Raw genomic sequence first — 27,328 nt, forward strand, 5'->3', positions numbered from 1 at the left:
AAGGTAAATGCTTGATCGATGGCAGGGAGATCACAGTTTGGGAGGCAGGCAGACCATGGCTGTGTGGAGAGCGAGCAGAACGCTGGGCGTTGTCCAAGGCTTCTCGTGTACATTTTCAGCTCGTATCCCTTGATCAGCCCTTCTCAGAAATGCTGCATGCTGTGAAACCATGGGGGTTTTCTGGAAACATAATTCTCTGTGGTGCTGTAAGCACTTACTGTTGGGATCCCTGTCTGGTACGTAGAGCACTAGCTGTACAACTGCCTGTATCGTTGATAGGAATCGCACTCCTACCAGTAATTCTTCTGGATCCATCTTGAAATTTAGAGTGGAGCAAAATTAATTTCCCTAAACAAAGCCACTGTTTAGGATTTTGCTTTATCTGCCTTCTATTGTATATAAGTTTTCCTTATTCCATTGTTTTTTCCCATGTATAGATTGTCTATGCAGAAAGGCCTCTAACTGACAACCACAGATCATTGGCCTCGTATGGCTTGAAAGATGGGGATGTGGTGATTTTACGACAGAAGGAAAATGTAGAGCCACGGCCTCCTGGCAATTTTCCAGGTGAGAAACTCGTCAGACTAACTCAGACTAATGGTTCTTGTCGCTGTATCCACAGGTCCACTAAATTGGCACCTGTAAATGGTTACTCTTAATCATTTGGGTGTTTTATCTACTGACATATTTTAACTTTGTTGTTGCATTAATACCAAAAAGAGAGTCTGTTAATGTTAAATGTAAAGCTGTCCTTCCAGGAATTAGTAAGTGGGCGGTAAAAATATGCTTTGGGCAGAAAATGAGTGCTCCAAGTTTCATATTTAGTGTACTAATGTACAATGACAGGGCTTTTGTGCTCAGTGCACTTCATTTCACTGTCTCGGTGCTTGATGAACGTTCACCACGCATCCTAACTTCCATCTGTTCTTTATCAGGCAAAATAGTTCTGGTTTTAGGGTGGGTTTTTTTTCTTTGATTGCTGAACTTATTTGCTGCTTTACAGTGTTCTAATCCAAGGGAAGGACTAACTTATTTTGCTGGGGTTTTGTTGGGGGAAGGGAGCGACCAAAAGAATATGTCCAGAAAAGCAGCTGCTTTGAACGCCTCTCCATTTTCATAAGGCTTCCTGCAGTCCTCCCATTCTGCATAATGGTGCGATAATGTGCGGTTTATGCTGCTCGGACACACAGAAAAGGCTGTTACGATTCATGTTCTGAATGTACATTGTGACAAATACGCAGAGGAACTTAATGGACCCAGGGATATGATGCAGTGGATAGTCCAGAGATTCCTCAAACCCCATAGCACTATTCCAGCCCTTCCCTTCCCCACCCCATGCCCTGTCCTTCCCAGTTACTAAGACTAGGGATCCCCATCATGATTTTTGTCCTTTTATAAAAGAATATACCTGTTGGTCATACCTGGGAGGGTCCTGAGACTCTAAAGAATTTGGCACCTTAGCTGGGAGACTGATGTCTTTTATTTGAGAAATTCAAAGCGTCTTGCAGAGGCTGAGTTCAGCCTTACAAGCCCTCTGTAAAGCAGAGTGGGGTATATATCTTATGGAAAAATTAAGTCCAAAGGGCTAAGTGTGATCAAGAAAATGGGCCAGATAAAAGAATGGCTCAGTTTATAGAAATATGTGCTCGTATTCCTAACCCACTAACCCAAATGTGATGGTGACATGGTGGAGTCTTCAGGCAGGAATTGCAGTTTAAAGGACCTGTTCAAACGTGCACGTGTTCAGTGCAGCCACTCCATAGGTTTGAGCTGCTGAGTCGAAAACGCGAAGTGGTCACAGCGTTGTTAACCGGTTTTTCCCTAAGGTCTGCCCAGGATAGACTTCAGCAGCATTGCAGTACCTGGAATGTCAACTCAGCAGCCTCAGCAACCAGCACAGCATCTGCGCTCGTCACCACCTGAAGCACCTTCCTTCCCTCAGGGCTTGGACAATCCAGCACTATTGCGTGACATGTTGCTTGCCAATCCTCACGAGCTGTCCCTGCTGAAAGAGCGCAATCCACCTCTGGCAGAGGCCCTGCTCAGTGGAGACCTGGGTAAGCTGGAGCTGGGGGAAGGTTGAGGCTGCGGCTTTGCAACTCCTGCCTGTGCTGGATTCTATTCGCTGGCAGCCAGGGGCATTTACTCAGCTGGGTGGCTCACAGTGGCAGTAGCAGCTTTAATGTTTGCAGTGCTGGTGAGAAGTGGCATCCCTGAAGGCAGAATTACTCTCTTCAAACAACAGAAAAAGCACTAACAACAGCCCTGCAAGTTTTTCCTCTTTGACCCTGCTGATGTATTTTTCCCGTTAGTCAGAAGGATTGCGTCTGGGGATGAGGTCGGTTCCTGTGACTCATTCAGTCCATGGCCTCTTCACTGAGACTCCCAGAAACATACCAATTAGTGCAAACTGTGGTGGTAGATTGTGCCATGGCCCTCAGCCAGCTAAGACTTGGCCAGAAAGCAAGTCATTTTAAATCCATCCATTGCTATAGTAACAATATTTGATCACTACTGGCATGGACATCAAAAATATAGCAAAGAAAAGGGTAGTCACCTAATCTGACAGTCCCGTGTCACCTGGGGAACCAGTCAATGGTGTTTATTCTCATTGTTCTTTAGCAGCACTGCCTTTAAACTGCTCAATTTTTATATGTAACTTTTTGAAACCCTGAAAATGCCTTTGGGCCTTTCCTGAGGTAGCGGCGTGCTTGGGCTGCGGGGTAATGGGCATGTGACTGGGGAGGCGGCAGGAGGTGAAATTCACGGCATCAACCTGCAACACACCGCAGTGCAGCAGTCTGGCACAAGCCCCAGGCTGTGTTCAGTTGCTACAAATGAGATCCTGGACAGGGATGTGACTTGCCAGAGCAGTCTGTGGGGCAGTGCAGTGGGGATGCCTGCCACGGTGCACAGTGGGGCACTAGGAGAAGGGCGCCCTAAAGGGCTTCAAACAGCTGCAGTGGCTCAGTTGCAAAAGGGAAAAGCATCTGAGGTTCACTTGGTGACCTCTTCCTGAAGGGATACAAAGCCATTTTGAAACTAGAAGGGCAGTGGTGCGGATGCAGCCTGTCTTGGCCTGTGTCCATCTCGGCGATCTCAGACTGTGGTAATGCATGTGCCTTCTTGCTGCTGAGTGTCTAATTCAGTGCAAGTCCTTAGCTGTCAGGCTGCTGCAGCAGGAGTAGCACCCGCAGGCTGAAGTGTAGACTGTCCTGCCGCACCACGCTGTGGTTAATGACCCCCTCCACTGTTATCTCACAAGGGTGGGTTGCTCTGTGGCCATCCTCTGATCTGTGGACCGCCAGTTTTAGATTCAGGAAACAGGTATGAGCTTGTGGGAGAAGACTGTGCTGCAGATATGGATTGCCCAGCAGTGGCTGGAGAACTCCGAGGTGAGGAAGGCCACCGTGCTGGAACAGTGTGCAGAGGTAGTCCCAAAGGTGAATAGGGAGATGAGCCACACGAGGCTTGTCTGTGGCAGTAGCCATCTGCAAGCATGGACAGATCTGTCGCTGTCATGTGAGGCATGCTTCACTGTAAAAGGTACCGTCCCCTATAGAAGAACGATTCTTAACCAGGGTGCTGTGGTACCCAAGGGTGCCTCCAGATAATTTGAAGGGTGCTTTGAGGTGCGAGGAGATAAGCAGGTAAGCACAGGCTCAGGCTTGTCCCTGCCTACTGATCCCCTACCCCCAGTGCCCAGTCCCTCTGCAAGGAGGTGAGTGCTGTAACATATAAATTAGCTTTTGAAATGTGGTGCCACTCAATTGGCAGAAATTATGGAGGGTGCCTCATGTCCAGTGAGGCTGAGAACCACTGATATAGAAGGCGGGGTGTGTCGTTTAGCAGCTGCATTGGAGGGAGAGGTAGAGAAGGCACATTCCCATTCCTTGCTTCTGCTACAAAACCTTGGAGAAAGAACTGGGCAGCCTCAAAAAAACCCAAACAAAACAAGAAGCATTTTTTCCCCCTGATTTCCCCTGCTTGCCAGCTATGGGAGATTCACCAACACTAATGCTGGGTAGCTGGAAAAGTGCATGATACAAGAAGATTCATCAATTCTTGCTTGTTTTCCCTGATGAGGATAGGGAGCTTTGCTGGAAATGCCTACAGAGCAGAGAGAAACAGTGTGAGCATCCACGTGCTGATGCTCCAGAGCCCTGCCTACCCACTGTTGCCTGTGGCTTTGGAAGCCGCCTGCTGTGTACCTTAATAGCATAAAAGACTGGTTTATCTAAGCGGCTGCAGGACGGCGATTGAATGCGCCTTCAAGCAGCTGGAGCCTAGGCAGTGTGTACTCGGTGTGTTGCTGGCAGCAGCTCAGGAGGATGGGCCCAGGATTTTAAGTGCCTGGTGCATCTTGCACAAGACTTGTGAGGGCAACGTTGGGTCGGAGAGAGACTGGCACAGCAGTTCAAGCACCCAGAGCGCTGCTCAGTCTGCATTGGCAGCTGCTGGGGACGGCTTGTGCAGGAGCCTTAAGCACCATACCTTAAAGAAAATGTTTTAATGTGCCTACGTGTTTCTGGGGCTCTGCAATGAGGAGCCCTTCTTATGGTTATGAATCTGTATGCAAGGACTTGGCCTGTTTTAGTTTCTGCTCAAGGGGTCAGCACTGAAGAAGTGCTAAGTACCAGAGGTCAAATCAAACAGGGTTGAGGGGTCAGGTGGAAGACACCATGTCCTGAAGTGGGCAAATCATTAGTGTGAACCTGGCTCCTTGGGTTTATGCTGGGTCAGGCTCTGGGTGCAAAGAAAATAAGACCCTCATCTCTGTGCCAGGCCAGAGCCACTCCGGGCTGGAGCAGCAGGACATCAGACTGGAGCGGGGGTTTAGAGGGCTCTCAAAACCTGCTCTTGTCTGTTGCCCACAGAGTAGCTTGCCTGGGGCCTCACTGCTCGTATACTTCAGTTCCCAGTACACGGGGGTCTTGAGAGGTTATAGTCTAGGTTCTGCGTGAACCTTTGTTGGAGCCGGGTGATGCTGGCACAAGGAATAGAGGACTGAACCTAAGTGTATACAGCATTCATACCAAGGGCCCTGAAGTAGCTCATCTGCCCTTCCTCACCTGGTACATCTGGTGAACCCCCTCCTGCTGTACGTTTAGTTCAAAGTCACCGCACTGTGATCAGAAAGTGTGGGTTTACTGGTCACGCTGTCAGAATTTATCATGTTGTGTTGTTACCCAACAATATTTGGGCACAGATCCAGAACTGCTTTCATTACAGGGCCCAAAATATGTGCATTGGAGCTTGCCACGTGATGGTGCTGAGTACGTTATAGTGCATCAGAAGGCATCAGCTATATAGCTCACGAGGCCAGGTTAGGGAGATCAAAACATGTCTGGGTTCTTGCTGAGTATATCACTGTCTTCAGGGCCAGGAACTCCATTTACTGACATGAAAGCCCTGGTACCGTACATTCAGAACTGCACTGATTTCCAAGACCTATTAGAAATGTAAGGAATAACAATTAAGGCTGGGTGCCTGAATATTATGTCACTAAACATATGATCTAACCAACCTAGCAGCAGCTTTTAAATGCAGGTTCCAGCATTTAATGTTAGGGACTCTGATTTTTACATCTTGGCCTCCATTATTTGGTTTTAAAACAGGGTTGATGCTTGAAGCCTGGCCTGAGTCTTAGAGTTTTGACTTTGCTCTTACGCACACTTAATCTCCGGCCAGTTTTCCGTTGATATCTTTTTGGTGGAACATCCAGTGCTGTTGGCAACCTGATCAAGAGGCCAGAGCACCATACTGAGAGTTAAGGGCTCTGGGTTGTGTTCCTGGCTGTACCAGTGAGGTACTGAGACTCTGGGTGGGCTGTGTAATTTTGCCGCTCCGTTTCCCCATGCATATAAAATAAGTGCAGTGATGCCCCCTTTTAAAAAGTGCTTTGGGATCAATAAGTAATGGGTTGCTGTTGCACTTAGTGTTCATGTGCAGTTTTTCCTAATTGGAAAACAAATTTTGGCTGAGGATTTTTCTGAGAACTGATGCATAGTTCAGGCTGCGAGCTTTGAATACAAATGCTGGATGCGTAATATCTGCTTTAGGTATGGCTTGCTGCTTTTGCAGCTGTTCTTCTAAGAGCTCCCTAAGCAGCTTGTGCTACAGTCAGGCAATGAAAAGATGTGTTCATTGCAGCCCTTTGTTTTACCTGTCATGATGCCTTCACATTTGAAAACTTATTTGCTGGCAAAGGAAAGGTATGCACAGGGTAACTTCAGTTCACGACAAGTTTCAGTCGTGTATCTGCATAGTCTGTTGAGCATCAGGCCCAGCGCGAAGTACATCAGTCCTGTTGAATCCCTGCTTGGGGGATACGTGAGTGACCAAATGGGCGATCCTACAGATTCGGTCCATCCTCAGTGGTCTTACAGGTAACCCTGAAATAGAGCCTGATGCTGAAGGCACTGTTGGCTTTGCACTTGTCTGCTGCCTAACTCTTTAAAAAGGCACTTCTACATCAGAAGTTTAACCATGGAGTTTTTTTTCTAAGAGCGATTTCCAGGAAAGGATATTTGCACGTCTAACCATTCTCGGTACGTCTGTTTTTGTTACTGCAGAGAAGTTTACCAAGGTGCTTGTGGAGCAGCAGCAGGATCGAGCCCGGCGGGAGCAGGAAAGGATCCGTCTGTTTTCAGCTGACCCTTTTGATCTAGAGGCTCAGGCCAAGATAGAAGAAGATATAAGGTAGCAAACCTAAGCCCAAGGGAGATCTGTTTATGAGACTCTGTTCCAAGTGAACAAGCAGTTGGGGGTCTAGTTGGAACCAAAAGGGAAAGTGAATGAATCTTTTTCTTCCTCTATTGACTCTCTCAATTCTTTTGGTGGTGTTGGGTTAATCTGCCCTAACCATATCAATATGGGTCATTTCCTCTGTGGGAATTGCAATTCCCTCCCTCCCCAATTGTCATCTGTATCTTTTCAGTGTGCTCTTTCTATTGTGAAGTGTGTCTCCATGACCTAGCTAGTAGAGAGGACTTCTGCTTACCCATTTCCATGGAGACCTGGGATTTAACTGCATAGACTATATTGGTTCTCCTCAAAACTGAGCTCTGGGACTTGTGAACTTAACCCCGGACTCCTCCTGAGTCTCCTGTGTGGCAGTGTCACATGCTGCTACTGATCTGGCTTCCTGGCAGGGGGGCGTTCACCCTGTTTCTCTCTATACGTTGCATCTGTGGTTGGCTAGAAAATTAAAGCATGGTCACCATCAGAAAAGCGGTTCTTTAAAAAAGGCAAACCTTGCGACCCCTCTCTTACACCCATGCTTTGTACCACCGTTGAAACGGAGGTGGGGAAAGCAGGAAAACACAAGTGTGGTGGCAGCGATCAAACTGACACTAAATCTCTGCCACTTACATATATACTTCTTGTTCTTGACTGTCTCAGCCCTGTCTATTGAAAGAGGCTGATTTAGTTTGCTTTGAACTGTCTCATGAGTAATTGAAGCCACGGGAGCCTGGCAGCTGGGCAGCATGCTGTTTTTTTCAGGAGTCGGCCCTCGGTTTCCAAGCAGCATTGCTTATTTTTTTTCCCGGTGATACCATTTAATAGGTGCATGGTACATCAGTGATTGCCTCCAAAGGGAATTGCAAGCAGCCTTCCCGTGGCAGAGGAAAGCTCATCTCAAAGCAGAGGAAGGGCAGGAGAAAAGCTTGGAATATTGCCCCTCTTCTCCCCTATACCAACACAAAAGGGAAACTACTTTTACAGGCAATCTTTTTATATTCATAGAGGGGCTATTTCAAACAAGATAGCTGCAGATTCCCATCATGCTCAAGGCTTCTGTAGGGACTGAGCTGCATTTGGATTTAGCTTAGCTCTGCATTCCTTTTGTAGCTTTAAGTGCATAGAGAGGACGTGTGGCTGTGTTGCTGCATGCGCCACACTTTTATTTAACCTTTTCCCATCCTGATGCTTGCAAAAGGCAAGAATGTTCTGCACTGTTGTGGGAAGGGTTTTGATACGCTGCTATTGTGTGGTCCCCCAGCGTTGTGTGTAGCTACTGGCCAGACCTTCACCTCATGCCCTTAGTGCTTTGCTGTGGCATGATTAATAAATACGTTGTTTCTTGCCCTCTAGTTCTTTTTGTTAATTGTGTAGAGCCAAGTTTTAGTTGTGAACGGGAAGCAGGTAGTTGCAGGTCTCCCAGGTACTAAATGCAGCTACCAACTTTCTCTGTACTATTTCCTGTTACCTGTGTTAATTGAAGGCACTACAAAGATCAGTCTTTCCTTCCTGCTTGGTAGCAACCTGATAGATTGGCATTAGGCAAGATTGTTTCTAGTGGTCCTTCTGCTCATTAAGCTCTGTTTAACTGACGAAGTAGTCCTTTCACAAGCTGTTCAAAAGTTGGTTTCTCCTAGAGGACAGGGACAAGTTAACAAGTCTGTTAGTAAACCTTTGGAGAAAGGAAGCTAATAAAGATGCCCATTCGGCTCATGGAAGCCATGATTTCCATGTCTGGTTTTCATTAAATTCAGGCAACAAAATATTGAAGAGAATATGACGATAGCCATGGAAGAGGCCCCAGAGAGCTTTGGCCAAGTGGTGATGCTCTATATCAACTGCAAAGTCAATGGACATCCAGTGAAAGCCTTTGTTGACTCAGGTGACTATTCCCCATTGTAAATCTTTCTCTATCATCTCCTCCCCACCCCCCCCCACCCCTTTGGGTTTTTTAAGGGAGATTATGATCTCCCACAGTAAGGCCATTTATATCATTCCCTCCTCATACAGATGTTACAGGATTTAAAAGAATCCCGTTAAAATTGGAATTGGCTCTTTTGGTATTATTCCCCTGAATTGAAAATGCATCGGGGATGATTTGGGAGTTAGTGCGATCTAGTGGGTGAAACAAATAACTTGGGAGTGAGAATTTCTAGCTTCTGATCATAATTTTGCTGCTCTCCTCCTACAGCTTTGGACAGTACACTCCACCTATGGGCCTCAGTTTCCCTACCTATGAATTTGCGATTTGCTTTCCTCTGTAGCACAGCTCTTTTCATCCATTGTTCTCAAAATGTAAGCATTCAGGATTATCGTGACTCCATAACAATAAAGACCTTCAGCCGTGGATTGTGCATTTATATACAGTCAATAGAAAGCGGTGGTATTGTAAAAAACAAAACAAACAGCCTTTATGCCACGTGATTTCCTGTTGCAGCCCCTGGCCCCCCTGAGCGTTAGATTAAACTCTCTGCACTGGAAATGATTAAGACTTTCCACTGACCCTTTGTTGTTTTAACATCGCTTATTCCTCTTGTCTCTGGTAGGTGCCCAGATGACCATTATGAGCCAAGCTTGTGCTGAAAGGTGTAACATAATGAGGCTAGTAGACCGGCGGTGGGCAGGAATTGCAAAGGGTGTTGGCACACAGAAAATCATTGGCAGGGTGCACCTCGGTAAGTAATGGCTTAACGGGTCTATTTCTCTACACAGCTTGAACTGTAGTGGTCCCTTCATTATTGTGTCTGTCGCTCTGCTTGGCTCTGCCTTTGGACTTCAGGGACTGCCGTGAGGAGGGGTCAGAATTCATCACCAACTTGTAGGTGCTATAGCCTTCGTATCTGACGTCATTTTTATAAATTGTTCTGAACACCTTAATTCTGGTCGGTCTAGAGTTCCCAGGAAATTCTGAGAAACGATGAATCGGGAATGAAGGTTATTAATGTAAAATAACTTTATTCTTTGCACTTTGGGATCAGGGTGGGGTTAGCAGGCAATGTGAATTGTTCAGGGGAAAATTCCAGGGCAGCTGAATGTTTTGCATTCCCTAAGGAGGAGAGCACTTTAAGGCCTCTCTATTCTTGCACAGGTTTTTCTAAAAATGAGGGAACAGCTGCCCTTGTTTGACCTTTATTTCACTATTTTAATTCACAGACTTGCACTCTGCTGCAGTGCATGCAGGGTCTTCAGCTGTAGCTTGAGAGGCTAGAAGTGCAGTGTGTCTTAGACTGCAAGATCTGGTCAACTCTGAAAATAAGAGGGAAAATATTAGAAAGGATTTGGATTCAGAGTAACCTTGAAAACTGGAGAAAAGATCAGATATTGAAAGAAATTCAGTAAGAGCAAGTGCAGAGTCCTGCATTTGGGTTGTAACAATCACATGCACAAGTATAAGTAAGGGGACAGCTGGTCATCAGGCCTCACTACCGCAGAAAAGGACCTGGCAGTTATATGGGATCACAAGCTGAATGAGTCAACACTTTACTCGTTACAAAACAAGACCAAATAGCCTGTTGGGTTGTATTAACATGAGTGTCATCTGCAAATCAAGAGGAGTGATTCTTTCAATCTAAACTAGTGAGGTGTGTCCCCTGGACTGCTCTCTTTGCTCCTCAATAGATAAATGGAAATGTAGACAAATTAGAAAGAATCCCATGGAAAACAACAACAATGATTAACAGTCTAGGAGACTTGAGAGCTGGTTCGAAGAACAGGGATTATTTTAGTCTAGAGAAAAGACAAATGGAATTAGAGAAGTCTTTCAAATACCTGAAGGGGGTAATAAAAAGAATGGTGATTCTCTGTTCTCTATTGCCACAGGGGACAGGACATGAAATAATGGTCTTAAATTGCAACAGTTTAGCTTGAATATTAGAAATAACTTCCTAGCTATAATGTAGTTAAGCACTGAAATAGATTACCTGGGGAGGCTGGAGAATCTCCATATTTGGAGTGTGCAGGAGGAGGTTAGACAAACGCTTGGCTGGTTTAGCCAGGGATGATCTTGCCGTGAGCACAGGGGGTTGGACTGGATGACCTGAGCTCCCTCTTCGGTCTGTTCTCTGATTTTGTATCTTTGCGCGGGGGAGCAAATCGCATACAGGAGAATCCTTGTGCTGCAGGTCTTGGGCCCTTCCTGAGACAGGAGAGCAGTCAAGATATAACGTTTGTTTTATTTTCTGTCTGCATTTCAGCTCAGGTTCAGATTGAAGGGGATTTCCTCCCGTGTTCTTTCTCGATCCTTGAAGAGCAGCCGATGGATATGCTTTTAGGACTGGATATGCTTAAGAGACACCAGGTAACTGAAGCCATTGGTACTTATTTTGGAATGGCCCCTGAATCTTTCGTGATGAAAAGCACTGTGTGCCAGATCGTTGCCATCCTTAGGCATTTTGGAGGATTAGGATATTCTGGAGAAAGATAGCAACAGATGGTTTTTGTATGGTGGCAGGAGAAGCAAACGTACCTTGTATAGTTTGTAAGTCCTTTGCGCCTTTTCACAACCTAAAGTTCTTTACTTTGAAATCTGGTGCCTTCAGAGCTTTGTAACTGAGCCGTTTTTAAAATGCAGTCGCTTGTAGGGCCTTCCCTAACAGCTGGAACAGTTTCTTTGCTTAAGTTTAAAAAGGCTGAACAGTAGAAGAAGCAACAAATAAGAGCAACTGAAAGAAGTGTCTAGGTATGTTGAAGGCATGGGCTGCTCAAATATTTCTGAGCATATGTAGGGTGGTCACTTCCTAGCAGCCTGCTCTTCAGCTAGCTAATGGAAGCTCGAGTTGTCGCTCTGTGTTAGGAAACGTGCCGTTTAGCTGGTTGCTGTTATGCCGACTGACTCTGACGCAGGCGTTCGGTGTCTCGATTCTTTCGCAGTGTTCCATTGATCTCAAGAAGAACGTCCTAGTGATTGGCACCACTGGCTCGCAGACGCCTTTCCTTCCCGAGGGAGAGCTCCCGGAGTGCGCTAGATTGGCGTATGGGGCAGGGAGAGAGGACATGCGGCCAGAGGAGATTGCAGACCAAGAACTGGCAGAAGCGCTACAGAAGTCCGTAGAGGAAGCAGGTACCATAGGGAGCCAAATCAGAAACTATCTACATAGTGCTATCAGCAGCATGGGAGGAGCGCTCTCTTCTGTCACCAAACGGCTCCTCATTTTTACTGACTTAGTACACTGAATGTAACATCAATATTAAACCGTGGGGACTTGATCCTTTCTTGCACTGTCTTCTTTGGGATATCCAAGTAAAATCTGTCTTCATGAAGATTGCATGCCTATGGGGTGCTGTGCTGTGCTGTGCTGTACTCACAAGCTTTCCTTGTGACTGATTAATAGCTCTTCCCTTTCCTCCCAAAATTGCCCTCTTGGTCTTGAGAAGTGAACAACTGCCTCCAGAGTTCATTAACCTTAGTCAGGATTTTAACATATGATAAAGGACATTTAATTTCCATTAAGTGAAATTTCAAGTGAAATTTTAGCCGTTTTAATTGGTGAGAGGGAATGTGGAATCCAGCCACAGTCTACAAAACACTCTAGGAAAACTACAGTGAGTAGTTACATAGCCTTCACTTGATAGATTTCCTCTGCAGCCACAGAAGTGCACCATTTATCAAACTGTTTTTAGACATACCTGGTATTGCTTCAGTTTTTCTTCACTGAATGGTGCCGCTGTCACAAAGGAAGTAGACATATTTTTAGAGGAATTGAATTTCCCTACTAGCAACTGTGAAAATCTCATCTACTCATTTAAATGAGCAGCTGCATTTTCTGTCTTCTAATATAATACATCAGCATTAATAGGGACCATAAAGGGGAAAATAATTGGCTTGTCTAACTTTTGGCTGCTATGCAACTTATAGAGAAGCCTTACAAGTGCAAAATCAGGCCCTGTCTAGACTGGAGAATTGGTAAAATAGTCACACTTGGAGAAGGAGGCATAGCTGCAAGCCAGACTGATTAAAGCTTCACTTTTGTTTTCTTACCTCCTCTTCCTTAACTGTCCTGAGACACCTTATGAATAAAAGAAATCTAAAAGGCTGTGGACAAATGTAATTTTCAACTGCTTTAAAAGGGGAGGAAGTTGCCACTCTGGCATGCACATCAGCTATTATGATGCAATTATTTTGTCTTGTGTAACAAAAGAAGTGAGCTAAATTGATCTGACTAACAATCAGTTAAACAGGTTAAAAGAGTTTACTACACTTATACCTGATAAGAGTGTGCGCACATAATAATTATGTTATAACATTATACCGATATCACTTATTACCAGTATAAGTGTTATGTCTGTCCGCATCCCAAGGACTCGGCAGCCTCACCCTTTCAGTTAACTTAACCGTTTATAATACTCATCCATTAGACCTCCAAAATATCCTTTAACAAAATCAAATCAAGGACAATGAGTCTTTTTCTTCCAGTTACATTTAAGGTAAAAACAAATTAAAAAGCAGGGAAAAATTCTAGTTATCCCTTTACCCATGAGAAAGATGCAGCAAGACCATTTTTAAGCTTTACTGAATCTTGCTAAATTTGGTGGTTATGTTCCTTACTATATTTTAAAATACCATCTAACTTTCTAGAGATTTGTTCTTGTTTGGGGCTAAATTGCGGTTGCCAGAATTGCTCTTATTGCACTGCATTTCTCCATTAATCAAGCTTCTTCGTCCTGTAACTTTTGTGTTATATTCCAAAGAGTAAGAAATCACTGGGTTACTTGTATTAAGGGGCACCATAGAGCTATAATGATTTGACCCTTGGATCACTTTCCTTCCATCTGTAGGGACCATCTGCATAGGATATTTAAGTGGGTGAAGGCATTCTCTACAGTAAAGCCTGTATTATGAATTGTTAGCTTCAGGGAATCAACAGGAATGGTTATAGCTTCCTTGACTGTTTAAGTCAAATATGAATTTGAATTTTATTGATTTTTAAATTTACAGAAAAGTAGATATGGACACAGACTATTTCCTGGCATCCAACTTTGCTACTAGCAATCTCTGGCAGAGTCTTTCACTGATATTACTTGCAAAAAAAAAAAAAGTTATAATTATTATAAAGTTTATAAACTTAATTTATTTTTCACTAGCATTTTTAGAGGCAGGTGAAAGCAAGTTCAGTTTTCAAGGTTTTACTGAACAGGTGGTTTCTTTGCAAAAACTAAAGATGCTCTGAACCTGGGTTTCATTTTATCTGAACCTTGAACTGAAGGACTTCAACCTGAAAAGCTTGTGCTTTTAAAATTAAACCGCTGGAGTTGCATGCTAAAAATCTGTGAAAATTGTTAGCACCAAAATGCTTTAGAATTCTTTAATACAATTCAAAAAGGCCAAATAGTTAATTATCAAATGTGCCAGTCTCCACTTTTGTGTTGATACCAAGTATAAAAGTTCAGTCCTAAACAAAGTTGGGTGACTTAAGGGGTTTAGAACAGAGCTAGCTAACTCCGGTTTACACACTGCTTTTGTAAATTCTCTAACACAGGTATGAGTACACAGCTAACTAACTAACTGCGTTACATAACTAAGAACGGTAGGTCTTGTTTTGAGGATTTTTTTTAATTGAGTCTTAGACATGTCATAAAGCTCAAGCTTACAGGCAATTGTTAGCCATATACTGAGTTGTCAGAATATTAACTTTTGCACCATCTTCCTCCCTTCCAAAATATTAGCTGCATCTAGATGGTACCAAGAAAACCAAGTCATAGAACCTGGAAGAAGAGAGAGAGAATTTAGTTCAGCCACAGGTGACTCAGCTCTCCGCAGAACTACCTGTGCCCTTTTGTAGCTGTTTGTTTGAATTTTCATTGCCTTTTTGTTCATGCTACGCTAGACATCTCTGTGTACATCATTAGATAATTAAAGTTCCAATTTAAATGCACTTGAATTAGTCCTGAGCCTTATTCAACCCTTTTGGAAAGGTTTGCAGTTGAGCTGGCAGATTAGCATCTAACTGCCTGTAAAAAGGCAGATAGGGTCAGGGTGTCATCCTGCTGCTGTCCTATATGTACAGCAATATCAGTTTGTCCCGGATCCTCCCGTCCTCTCCGCTACTTCTCTGTGAGGATTTTTTTTCTCTTCTGACCACATGCAGTGGCTTGTCACCTCGGGTCATTTGAACTCCCGGTGATCCAAGATCTTAGTAGACTGACAGTAAAGCTACAGTTGGATTCAACAGTAAGCATAGAGAAATAGTTTACTCTATGGACCGCTTTCCTTGCATCCAGAAAGCCTTTGTATATCGGCAGTGCCGCAACAGATGCTGCACTTATTTTGTCCAGCCTAGGGACAAATGGGGTGCACTTTATACTAAGGCTAGCACATTCCCATTGTTAGTTGTCTAGTGCTGTCAAATAAATCAATACAACAAATCCTTGTGCCATGTCTCTTGTGATATAGTTCCTTGATGGATCATAAGCAAGTGCGTTTGGCAGGACATCGGCTACTTTTGCTGTCTAAATGGCCACAGTGCTCTGATGCATTTGACCGATCAGACCCTTAGTACTGATTCCATGTGAACAAAGTACATTTCCACTGCATCGGGGGACTTTCCTTTTCCCCTTCTAAGAGCTGTGCTCTGCAGCCAGGTGTATGAGCATAGCATAGCAGTTGGAAAGACAGGAATCCCTCTTGTGTTAATCACATTTTGTTCCACTAGCCTTATTGCTCTCCCTACAAAAGTCTGGATGTCAGGAGTCTTTACAGATGAGCAGGATGGCCCAAGGCATCTGTTCTTATTTTTATCCAGAGGAGCATCCTTTAGAAACTCAGTGCTCTGGCCTGCAGCGCATCGCTTGGTCTAAATGGCAAACAATGGAGACAGGTACTTGAGAAGACAAATAAATAAAAAGAAAAGACTTCCTATTACAGTAAACTTGCAGGCAAGTCTCAGTTGCAAGTCACAGGAACGTGGTTAGTCAGCTTTACCCAGTCATATACAACAACAACAAAAAAAGGAAGAATTTAAATGAAGCAAAATGATTCAGTGTGTTACCTCAGTTGCTCTGGCAGGCTTTTAAAGGCCACTGAGTTTTGAGAACTGTGCACAGAGAGAAACAACAAATTAGCGCAGCTGGTTGGAAATAGGAAGGTTGGAGAGAGTAGAGTCTAGGGGCGTCTTGTGCCAGGGCACCTACTGGCGTGCAGAAGCCACGCTAGCAATTTGGATATCAGCAAAGCCAAATGAACGCAGCCTTCGTTTGTTAAAACATCTCTCCTGATGAACAGAAACGGTTGTGTGATCAGAGATCTGCAGTTCCTTTCCTGTGTGAAGGTTGCCTGGAGTCGCGTCACGCTCTCGGCACTTGCACTCTTGTTCGCAGCCCCTTTTTTTTCAGGGTTTCTCTAGTGCATTTTATTTTTGGATTTTAAATGACTTGGAACCTTTAACCCTCCCTAACATTGCGAAGCTGATACCACCATCTGCATAAGGGCAACGAGCAAACTTGACTTACCGAGGGGTAGAGAATCCAGGAACTGACACACCATCCTTAATTTTAGCTTCAGCTTTCTGGAAAAATTGCTTCTGTTCATCTCCAACAGTATGCCCAGTGAGCTAGCATACTGCTAAACACATGTATAGTTTCAGCTACGCACTGAACGGAACAAATGTAGATAGCGCAGGTCAAGCCTTAACTCAGGTGAAGAGCAGTTCCTTTTTATTATGACCGCAAAACATCTAAATGTATGGACCGTTTATCGGAACGGCCAGCAGAGTTTCTTCTGGAAGGAAGTGAATCCAAGGAGCACCCACTGTTCAGAGCCCTGTCTTGGTGGAAGGTTGGGGGAAGCGGAGAGGAGTTGCAGGACTTATAACCATGCATGTTGTGTGCTTTGAATGCTAATGCAAGTTTGGTGTGTTTGTTTCCTAATCCAAACAGAGCGTCAGAAGCCTTGATGCATGTAGTGTGTGTTTACTGCAGCTGGAGTGGGCCACAGACCAGGTATTTATAGCCATCCGTTTCTGAGCTTTTTCTGCAATCTTCACGCTGCCAGCAGCAGGGATTTCCTCACCTTAAGCAGTGCTAGGGAAAGCCCTACATAATATAAAGGTGTCCGCTCCTTCGCTTTCCCATGTGGAAGAACATCCTGCTGCATGTGATGTAGATGCAACCTATCTGTACTGTGCATTTTCCTCACTTAAATATTTGAACGATTTGCTCACAAAAAGGAGAGACTCAATTGTGTGAGCTTCCCTACCCCACTCTCCAAGTACACTTCATTTCTTACTCCCAGCAGCTCTGATGGGTGGAACCCCTACTCTTTTGAGCAGAGGTTGCCAGCACCTTGAACTGCAGAGTGCTCTAGGGAAGTGCACAAACCAGGATTAAAATGAGACCCTCCACTGCTGTTTGCCTGACTTGAATGTGAATCTGTTGAATTGAAACACTACTGTGCTGTTGCAAATGCATTACATCTGGGTTTTTAAAACAAGATGGTAATAGCGAGTCATGTATACATCTCCCATTGTCACTGATTTGATTGGGCCCCTTCTGACAAGAAGATAAAAATAAAGAATTAAGGAAATAGTTATACTAAGGTCTCCCTAGTGGATTTAGCCCAATCAGAGGAGCGTGACTTAGCCTGTAACGGCTGCATGTGCAGAGTTAACTAACAAGCAGAGACCAATTTTAAGGACACCGTGTTTTATGAAAGGGTGAGTGGTATATAAAATCTTGCCCTAGCAGTCTATTAATACAAAGCTGTCTCACTAATTTGAATTGTCTTGGACACAGCTAAATCGTGGTCATGCTATTCTGTTACATCTTGAATCTTGTACTCTATCAAAAGAATATTAATATTCAGTGCACTGTATTTTAACCACCTGATTCAGAAGTTAATATCTGTTTGCTTTAATGGTACATGGCCTTTTTGTATTGGTGCAACAAGGGCTTCTCGGAGGTCCTTTTGGATTCTGTAATCAAAGCAAAAATAAGCAAGTTATTAATATAGATATCACCATGAAATAAATGTGCTAAAGCTCATTTGACTTGGCTCAGAGGCCAATTAACAGCTGCCCACCTCACTCCATAACCACAGATATCATCATTGAATTGGACAGGAAAAATGTGGGATGAACAAAAAGAAATGGTATTTAAAGAGGGCCGTGTAATTTAGGACCATAATTTAACCTACTTCAAAATTGTTCTCCTCTGATGGAGAGTGGTTACTGAATTCTAAGCAGCTTGCTTTTTACCATTATTTTGTCTGAGAAATAACAACAAATATAATAAGCCGAGGCTATACATAGCTCTCTAGTCTTTTTCTTCAGTAGTATTTTGGATCTATGGTGATACCCAGGCAAGACCAAAGCAGGGTCTTCGTGGATTATGTTTCTGAAGACATAAGAGTAGAAATGGAGGGAGCGTTATTGTAATAAAAAAAAAAAAAAAAAAGTTATAAACCTTTCAAAGCTGCACTTACGCTTTCATTTACCATTGAGTTAACATGCAAGCTAAGCCTCCAAAATACTCTGGATAATTATCCCTTTGAAGTGGATCTGTTTACCTTTTTTCCAGGAGGAGGACTTGAAGGCGGGAGGGTATCTTTAATTGTTTTAAGCTTGCTTCTGTTCTTAAAAGCGACTAAAAAAAGGATTACGATGTTTCATGCTTTTCTCAGACTTAAGATTATATTTGCTTGCTTTACAAGTTTAAATGTCTTTTCTAATTGTGAATATTGCAACTGCTCCGGGGTCTGGATGTCGAGCTAGCTTTTTTTATCTGCCACATATACCAGTAGTATAGCACCTGTAACTGGAATTTAGTTACTGAATTTGCAGTTATTATTTAATTTACAGAGAGCTTTGGAAGGGCTGTAACATCTAATTGGTTCGCACTGGCTAACAATATATTCACGAGAGCGACAGTTCAGGTGAACAGTTATTATCACGTTGAAATGGCATACAGAACCGAGATGCTTGTATTCCAGAGGTATATGCACGTGAAAATGTACTGGCTCTCATACGCTCTCTTTCTTCTTCTTTCCGTGTATAGAGAATAGTGATAAAGAAACTACCTCACTGGAAATGCCATCGTTACCAACTTCTGATGGATTGAAAAATCCAGTCCATTCTTCAGGACTAAGGTCCAAGATCTGTAATCCCACAAATCAATTACTTGACCGCTCTGTCTCCGCCCCTGCTTCAGTTGGCTCACACAAATCTAGCCTAGCAGAGAAAATTGATCCTGGAGCTGTGAAGTCTTTGGAGTCTTCAGCTGAATGCCAGATTACCCCAGAAAAAGACCATTCCCATCGGTTGCAGAGTCTTGCTGACCATGCTTCTTCAGCAGACAATGACCAGCAGACAGGAGAAGCAGCTTGTCATGGTCCTAATATCTCGTCACAGAATACACTTGAAAAAATGGTTGCTGCTGATAGTCTAAAGGAAAATACTAACGCACGCGGCCACGATCTGGACTCTCCTCTAGAGGTGACAAGGGAAGACATGCCTGACGCCAGTATGTGTGCACAGCAGACAGTGCCAGAGTTACCTCTGCCTTCAGAACAACTGGAATTGAACCAAATGAATGAGCTTCCTGTACATGTGCAGAGATACGAACCAGTAAATGAACGACATCTGGAGAAGCAGAGTGAACCAACTGACCCAGAGTATCCTTGTAACATTGGTGGCCTTGAGTTACCTGCTGTGGGGGAGCAGGGCCTTACAAACAATCAGCCAGAATCCCTTGCTAACTCTCTTGCTGAGAAAAGAGGACATGGACTGGAGAAGGTAGGGCTTTCACGTGAGAAAGAAAATGCCCAAATGTCAGCATCCTGTAGCTGTACGCTAACAGAAACCTTCATGGAAATAGATGTAGTTGAGCAGTCTACAATTGAAGCGCATGGCTTGTCAAGGGAACACAGTGCTCAAACTAAGAATATTAGTGCGTCTGGTCTGAATATCGACTGTCCTTTGATGGAGATGGAATCGTCAAAGCAGGAATCGTCTTTGTCTGAACCTTTGAGTAATCCATTTTCCACTAGTGAGTTACTGTCGCCTGAAAGCAACGTTGAAATGACTGGAACGTGTAATGAGTTATCCAAGTCGGTGGCTGAGAAGAGCTCTTCCTCCTCTGGCATTTGTCAGCTACACACCGATACAGCAGCATCCGCAGAAGAGCCATCTTTGTCTTTAGCATCAGCCTTAAAGGAGCTTCATGAACTCTTGATTATAAATTGTAAAGGAGATTCAAAACTTCTTGCACCGGAAGAGGATGTCTGTCAGCTGGCAAAGGTCCCCGAAGAGCAGGTACAATGTGAGGAGCTTTCTAAAGACGAACATGGAAACATGGGTCCAGATGGACAGGACCTAAACAGCTCCTTTCATCGGGAGAGGTTTGAACAGATGAACTCTGAAGGGCCAGCTGAGGAGCCACCTTGTCCTGAGGAAACTGAAAACATGAGCGTCCAGTTTTTTAATCCCAGCCAGACAGCTGTTGAGAGAGATGCTCTAGAGATACAGATGTCACCAAGTACAAGCGATTCTGTCATTCTGAGCTCAGTTGCGACATCGAATCAAGTCCACATGGAGCAGGCAGAAATTGGACCTGAACGGTCGTTAAAGGACCAACATGCAACCGATCAGACTTTGGAGAAGAATAAATCGTTTCCACCGGAGCTCACGGTGGATGAAGGTGTCCCTCCGAACCTCTTCCCAGGGACGCCTGGAGTAACCGACAGCTCCACAAGTACTGAAGATCTGAGGCCACCCCATCAAATGATAGAGCCGCCGCCGCGCCCACCCGTCAGCTATCCAGAACTGAGCTCCATAGTTCCTCCGCCGTCCCTTTTTCCTGCCGCTGACATCAATCAGATTCTCTGCGCTGGCTTTACCCTGCAGGAAGCTCTCGAGGCTTTGGAACGAGCTGGTGGAAATGCAGACCTTGCTCTTCTCAGTCTGCTAGCCAAGAATATCCGAGTTCCTACATAGCCATGGAAAGGGTGGCCTGACTGGTCTGTTCTTCTAGAGAATGTACCCGAATGGTAGAGTAACCTGCAAGCAAAATGTTGAGCCAGATTTTTAAACAAACACCATTTATTTGCAGCCAAAGTCATTTAGCTTTTCTGTTTCTCTTGTTAAATTTGGGCCTTTTAAAACGAACAAAAAAAAAGTCTTGGCATTGTGTGGACACGGTAGCTTTTAAGTCTCCTTAAGATGATGCATACTGGAATAAAATGTATTGGTTTTATTTAAATGTACAATTTTAGAATGATCTTCAATATTATGAAATAAAAAGCAGAAGCCATTGAGAAAACCATCACCCTGTTCAGCAAAAAGCAGATCGGGAAATGAATTGAATATGCATGCGCGTGCATCTACAGCCGAAGCATAGCATGTGATGTTACTGAAAGAGATGCACACAAGCTAGCTATTCAGTATGGTGCAGACTGAAACAAAGCTTGTCACAGTGAAGCCTTTTGGATTTGTACCGGTTATCACTCTACTGTGCTTTATAACCTGATATTCATCTGTGATGCTGACGAACAACTGTTGCAGCTACTAGAGGTGTATTGATGTCCACGGGGCTCAGGATCCAAAAACCTTTGTGCGGGGGGGGCGTGTAAACTTGCACTTTTTTCTGTGCGTTGAAATCTGAAGCCTGGATTGCCAAAATATTTGACGCTATTGGGCCAGTGTGTTAAAGTTTACAGGGAAAATACTGAGTTTGGTGCTACCAAAAATGAGACAAAGCAACTGACCTGAAGTTATCCTCATGGAAGAAGTGGAAAGGGATTATTTTACCTTTTAGAGGTGTGCCCACCCACCCCATTTTTCCCCCATGCAAAAGAAAAAGTCTAGCCTTCTTAAGCAGAACCCTAATAATGAAATTGCTTAGCAAAACAGATTGCATCTGTTGCTGTGACTTGTCTCTACCCTACACCTAGTTTCACCCTAGTACCTACAAAGGAATTTACTGTAACTGTTCAGTGGATGAAGTCTCTATGCACTGAGTAGGAACATGTGATTAAAGGAATGAAGAAATCCGCTTTGCACTAGTTTATCTCCGCGCTTGAGAGGGATTGGCCCCTCGACTGTAGAAACGCTAACTGCAAAAAAACCCTTCTTAGTGGCTTGCAGTGTACTAGTTTAGTACCACTTGATAGGTGAGGGCTCCCCAAGTCAAGCTGTCATTAAGGTGAACTCGAACCTAGAGCGCTGATCTGGCTTCTGTATTACAACCGTTGTTGCCTTTTGGGAAGCCCTCACCAAGATCTCTGTCTGTGTAGGACCCACTGAGGCTGTGCTGGGGAGGCCCTTTATTGGGGGATAAAATGCTTTCTTGGGCTGAGCTGCTCTTTCTGCTTCTCTACAGAGCCTTATCGTATTATTAGGGAGGGGGAAAAGGGAAAAGCATGATTAAAACGTGTTACCAAATTGTAAGTAGAAACTTTGATTTAGTCCCATTTGCAGATCTCCGTGAAGTGGTAGCTTCATGTAAAATGTAATCTTTAACTTCCTGCTTCAAGCAAAACAAGCTGAAGTCATAAATCCACAGTGGCTGGACATCCATCTTCTCGACACATTTTGTACTGGGGGGAGGGAGGGTTTGGGGGTCTCAGGCCTGTCCATGTTTGTTCTTGCTTAGAATAACTGCATATATGTATTTGGGGCTTTGATGGGAGCTGATTTACAAAAACACATGTATTCTGTCGGACTGCATAGGCTTCTGTGAATTTCTGATGTCAGTGATGAAAGGTTTGACAGATCTCTTTAGGTACCTAGGTAGTCAAGAAAGCCTTTGGAACAAATGAAAAGCTTTGAGGAATCCTGTGAACAGCCAATAGATCTTTCACTGAATTGTGAGTATGTCACCTAGGCAAAATCAGTTTATTTTAGACTCGGTTTGAGTTGAGATCTTGAAGAAATGCAGGTGCTTCACAATGTTTCCCATGCAGATCATGACAGTAAGTCCCCGATAAAATACTTTGGTATTCTACATACGGCAAGCATGCCAGAGACTGCAGTACCTCCTGTAGCGTCTCAGGCCATTATTGCAGATCTGTCCTAACGCGTGCTCTAAGGAGACGAGATGCACTGCTACATCCATCGCTATTTGCATCCGATTCACTAAGCTGAAAGCAGCAAGTAAGGGCAAAGTTCTTCCAACGCGGTGTCCTCAAACTCGAGAGCTGGGCTCTCCTCCTGTGTATGTTCATACAGCCCCCTGGTTTTTGAGTGGGGAGCTCCTTGAGGAGGCTGTCAGCTCCGCTGAAGACACCTCTTGAAGGTCTGCCCTCTTGTGCATATCTAGAAGCTGACTTTGCGCTTTAGCACGCAGATTGATTTACTGCCAGCTCCTTCCTATGTCAGATGTGCGTCATTCAGTGTTATAATGGCCCTTTCCCTATTTGCATTTTATTTTTGTAGAAGCAACTGCTAATAGCTAGATGAAGTGCGCCTGCTTTGCACCAAAACGGTTAAAGGTTCTGACTTAATCTTTTAAGTGGCCACGTTTACTTAGAGATTGCACATGCCGACGTTATGCTATAGAAGCTTTAGAGCATCAGCCAATTTGCTTCAATACTCAGTTTTATGCCTTGTCAAATACTGTAGGTTAAGGGATTTTTTTTTAATGGTTTTTTTTTTAATCTGTCTTTCTGCGAAAGCTTTTTTTGAGAATAGATGCTAAGTAAGACTGCTAGAATTTCCTCTGTAGCTTCCTCTAAACTGCTAGAAAAAGACGGATGGCTAGAAACGGTTGAGCTTCAAACTGTAAAATAACCCTACCAATATTAACTAAGATCAGTCCAAGCCTGGTGATTTAATCTCTGTTACATGAAACCCTGCTTTGAGTGAGCAATGCTACTGAATTAAAACGGAATGATTCAGGGTCTTTAGAAACAAGATTTGATAACGATGGTAAAATTAATGTTTTGGAGATTTCTAGTGTTTTAAAGGCATGTTGCTCATCTAGTGGAGTGTATACGGTTTTCCTTGGGTGCTAAGAACTGTTGTACGCTCTGTTTTATTGTGTAGGAGGTGCTTTCCCTGTACCCTAGCTCTGTACAATGTATTGTGTGGAGTCAGACGTTGGATAATAGTGAGAGGAGAGATTGCATATATTTGTCGTCTTTAAAGAGATTTTGTTCCCCCCCCCCAAAAAAAAAAACCCCCATACACACAAACCCTGCAGACTTCCTGTCCCTTAAAAGAAGAGCTCACGCTCAATTTACCATACAGCTGCCTTCCTCTCCAAATTGAGAGGGTTATCATCCAACCTGCCTAAACAAAATGCTATTTGATCTCTTTCTGAAGATGGAAGTATCATATATAGTTAATGCTGCATACCTTGAACAGGACATATAGTGATGGCGGTACAGTTGTAAAATCAGAAGCTTATGCTCGTATATAAGTTCATCTGTTGGAAGGTAATGAGGATGGGTGTGGAGAAAAGCCAGTGGGAAAGGTAGAAGTACTTTTTTTGGACTGGATACCAGCCAGAAGAGTCTGGGCACACTTCGTTGTGACTTGTTTGCTTTTTAATTCGCACCAAGAAAACTGAACGTTTTCAAATTGTAATTCAGCACTCGTTGGTAGCCTTGGCAGGGGCACCAGCCATTGAATGGGCCACGAAAGCAAAGACTCTTTCCACATTAATTCCGTTTGTATAGTGCCTTACCTCAAAGGGTCTTGAGATTGTGCGATGATTGAGTTAAATCTCGCAACACCTTGGTGAAAGAGGGAACAGTTTATCCTTACCCTGCAAATAAGGGGCGTGTGGCCCCGAGTGCTGTCTGTCTTTCCAGGATACCAGGAAGTCCCATAGTAGCCTTTGGCAAGTTACTTAACCAGATCTTCTTATACCATACATGAAGGGCGGGGGGATATTTCTCCCATTTAGAGATGTTAACACTGCCAAAGATTGTAAAGCCCCATAGAGTTTTTGGATGTAAAATGCTGTGGAAGGGAAGATTATTATTTCGAAGGTAGGGTTTGCTGCCTACTGCTTGGTACCTTACAGAAGCAGTGGGCTGGGGGACAAGAAGCTCTCTACTGGGCTTAGGCTCCAGGGCATTTGCCTTTTTCTGATTCTCCCTATTCCTTTCCCTCTTAGCGCCCAACTCCTGCAGAGAGAGGGACTGTGGTACGGATATGCTGGTCTCTGCCTGGCTGTCCTTCAGTCTTTGCACTCCATTGTTTTTTTCCCTTTCACCTCTCAGTCCCTGGCTTCTCCCCTCCGGTTTGCTGGCTCAAGAGCGTTCTCCGAGGAAGGCTGAATTCAGATCATTGCCTCAATTCAGGTGAAAAGGGAGATGGATGTGGTCACTCCCGATCTGAAACCCCATTGCAGGACCACAGCTGGGTCTGACTTGGTTCTCAGGATGCCATCCCGATGAGAGCAGGGGTGCGTCCCTCAACCAGCATCCCCCCGTCCGTTCCCAGTCTGGAGTTTCTGACATATTTTGCCATAACCCTGTAAATCTGCCAGTCGTCTCAATTTTAACCCCCAGAGCCCCTCCTGCTCCAGTCGGAGGAAAACTCTTCAGGAGCTGTCTGGGCTCTCCTATCCTGAGCTGAGCTGGGGATACAGCTAGGCCTTGGCACCATGCACAGATATTTAGCCCAGAGTGCCTGCTTGGTTCCTCAGTAATTGCGTAAAATATCTAAGTGATAAATGAGCCTCGTGCTAAAGCAGGGCTTTTGCTACTCTTCCAACCTTATACTTGCTTACTCCTTGGCAAACTAGTCAGGACGCTGTGACAGTCTCTCTGGGACTAGACTCACCCAGGAGACCCCTTCCAGCCCTGTGGCCCTAATTCCAGGTGTCTGCGTACGGGGCACGTATCATTTCTGCTATTTATTGGCCCAAATGAATTTTCATTTTTCTATGGAACAAAGCAACAATTGAAAGCTGCTTAATACAAATTCCAGTGCCTTCGGAAACCCCCCATGTCCATGGTCATTGTTCCCTGGTATTTCTGCAGCCCTTCTGCTAGTCTGCTTTCCTCTTACCTTCTGCAATATGTTCTTTAAAATAAAAGGGGGGGTGGCAAGAATACAAGAATGGCATTGAAGTAATTGTCTCACCCCTTATTTAATGCTGGATGCATAGTGTTATGACATTGAAGGGCTCTAGATCACTCTAGGGGCAAAATAGTAACACCTAAAGCTGACTTCTGCACAAGAGGATGGTGAAAAGGATGCGACCAGGGAAAGGCTGGGTGAGGAGAATAGGCCTTTGCCTTACCGGGTAGAGCTGAAGCCATCCATCTCATGGGCAGTCGATGCTTTTGATCCAGAGCGCTCCTTGGTTACAGAAAGAACAGTTTTAAGACAAAACATCAGCCTGCGAGGCAGGGATCCTTCGGTCACTTCCCTCTAGGTTGGAGCAGGATTTACTAAGATTGTAAAGCCGAGACGCCAACAACCTGCTTGGCTTGCGGAAAAAACTGTCAGCATATTCATAAAGGGAGGACTTTGCCATTCATTAGCAGATGCTTCCAAGAAGCACTTCTGCCGATGAAAAGTCGACCAGTTCGATACTTGCCTACCTTTTCATCAGCCCCAAAAGATGTGGCAGTGACCCGTGGCGCGGGTACCTGCCGTTGGGTACGGTTGAGAGAGGCTGGCGGATCGCTTGCGGGTCCTGCAGCTGCTGCTGCCTTTGCTGAGCCGTCTGCGGGTCGAGGACTTACAGGATCCCGGGCTGTTCTTTGGCATCTCGTAGACATATTTATTTTGCTTTCCGTCTTAGTCTTTCTCAGTGGTTTTAATCGTAGCTCAGAATAGGGGATATTTAACCTTGCTCATTGAATGCAGAACTTGAATTTTTTTAATTTTAATTTTCTTTTTTCAACTCCCTACCATTCCCGAGTAGAACAGGCGACAGAACCGGAGAGGTTCGTTTACCAGACTTGGACTCCTTGCCAAATTGCATTTGTAGCTCTACTGGAAATTCAAAGAAAAAGAAATGGTTAGGATTTCCCCTGATCGCTCCAGTCTAGCATGGGAAATGTGATTTCTTTTGTGTATGTCATTCCCTTTTAAAACATTAGAAATGCTTTTTTTTCCCCTGCAGTTTTTTTGTACATCTAGCTTAGCCTGTAACCCAGATGTCTAGCAGCTGGGTTTTTATTTGACTGATGCTTTTTTAGCTTAAGAGTTTTCCAGACTCAATTAAGGAACTTGAGGGACTCAATACTCAGGAACCCTAAAGCTGGTTGCATTTGTGTCATTTATTCTTCTGGGCTGAACACGCGGCTGTTCTCGCAGCAGGGTGACTGTGTGGGAGGAGGGGTGGTTTGATCAGGTAAGGGGATGTGGTTCTGCCCTAAGTAATACACACTTGATTCATTATTTTGATTTTTTTTTAAATATCGGGGGACTGTTTCTCAAGAAAATTGATGTGTAAAAAAATTTGATATTTAAAAAAATAAACAAATTTTATCATAACGTCGTCTGGGCAGTTTGTTCAATGCACCAATAAATTGTTGGGGGTTTTTTGTTCTGAGATTTATCATATCCACTGTCAGCCTCCCTGCTTTAAGTTTTTACCCCTGCTTCCTACCAAAGCACAAGTGATTTCCTTGTAAAAAATATTCGTTTCGAACAGTAGTGTGATTAATATAAATTTAGAGGGTTAGAAAAAT

General features: G+C 44.1%; 1 protein-coding gene across 3 annotated transcripts in view; it reads left to right on the plus strand.

The window, feature by feature from the left end:
• DDI2 (DNA damage inducible 1 homolog 2) overlaps positions 1–27,131 on the plus strand; it is a 35,725-nt gene extending 8,594 nt beyond the window's left edge. The window contains exons 2-9 of one of the 3 annotated variants that reach the window (XM_014597963.3): positions 438–567; positions 1,827–2,057; positions 6,576–6,702; positions 8,499–8,626; positions 9,291–9,419; positions 10,938–11,041; positions 11,614–11,803; positions 18,730–27,131. In XM_014597963.3, coding sequence (XP_014453449.2) covers positions 438–567; positions 1,827–2,057; positions 6,576–6,702; positions 8,499–8,626; positions 9,291–9,419; positions 10,938–11,041; positions 11,614–11,803; positions 18,730–20,666 — 2,976 coding nt within the window. In that variant the 3' untranslated portion in view covers positions 20,667–27,131. Of the gene's footprint in view, positions 1–437; positions 568–1,826; positions 2,058–6,575; positions 6,703–8,498; positions 8,627–9,290; positions 9,420–10,937; positions 11,042–11,613; positions 11,804–14,406; positions 14,616–16,614; positions 16,677–18,729 lie in introns of those variants that run through there. The other 2 variants (XM_006261687.3, XM_019500004.2) reach the window with 2 other exon arrangements.
• The last annotated feature ends 197 nt before the right edge of the window (positions 27,132–27,328 follow it).

This window comes from Alligator mississippiensis, chromosome 13, assembly GCF_030867095.1.
Source record: "Alligator mississippiensis isolate rAllMis1 chromosome 13, rAllMis1, whole genome shotgun sequence".
Classification (NCBI taxonomy): domain Eukaryota; kingdom Metazoa; phylum Chordata; order Crocodylia; family Alligatoridae; genus Alligator; species Alligator mississippiensis.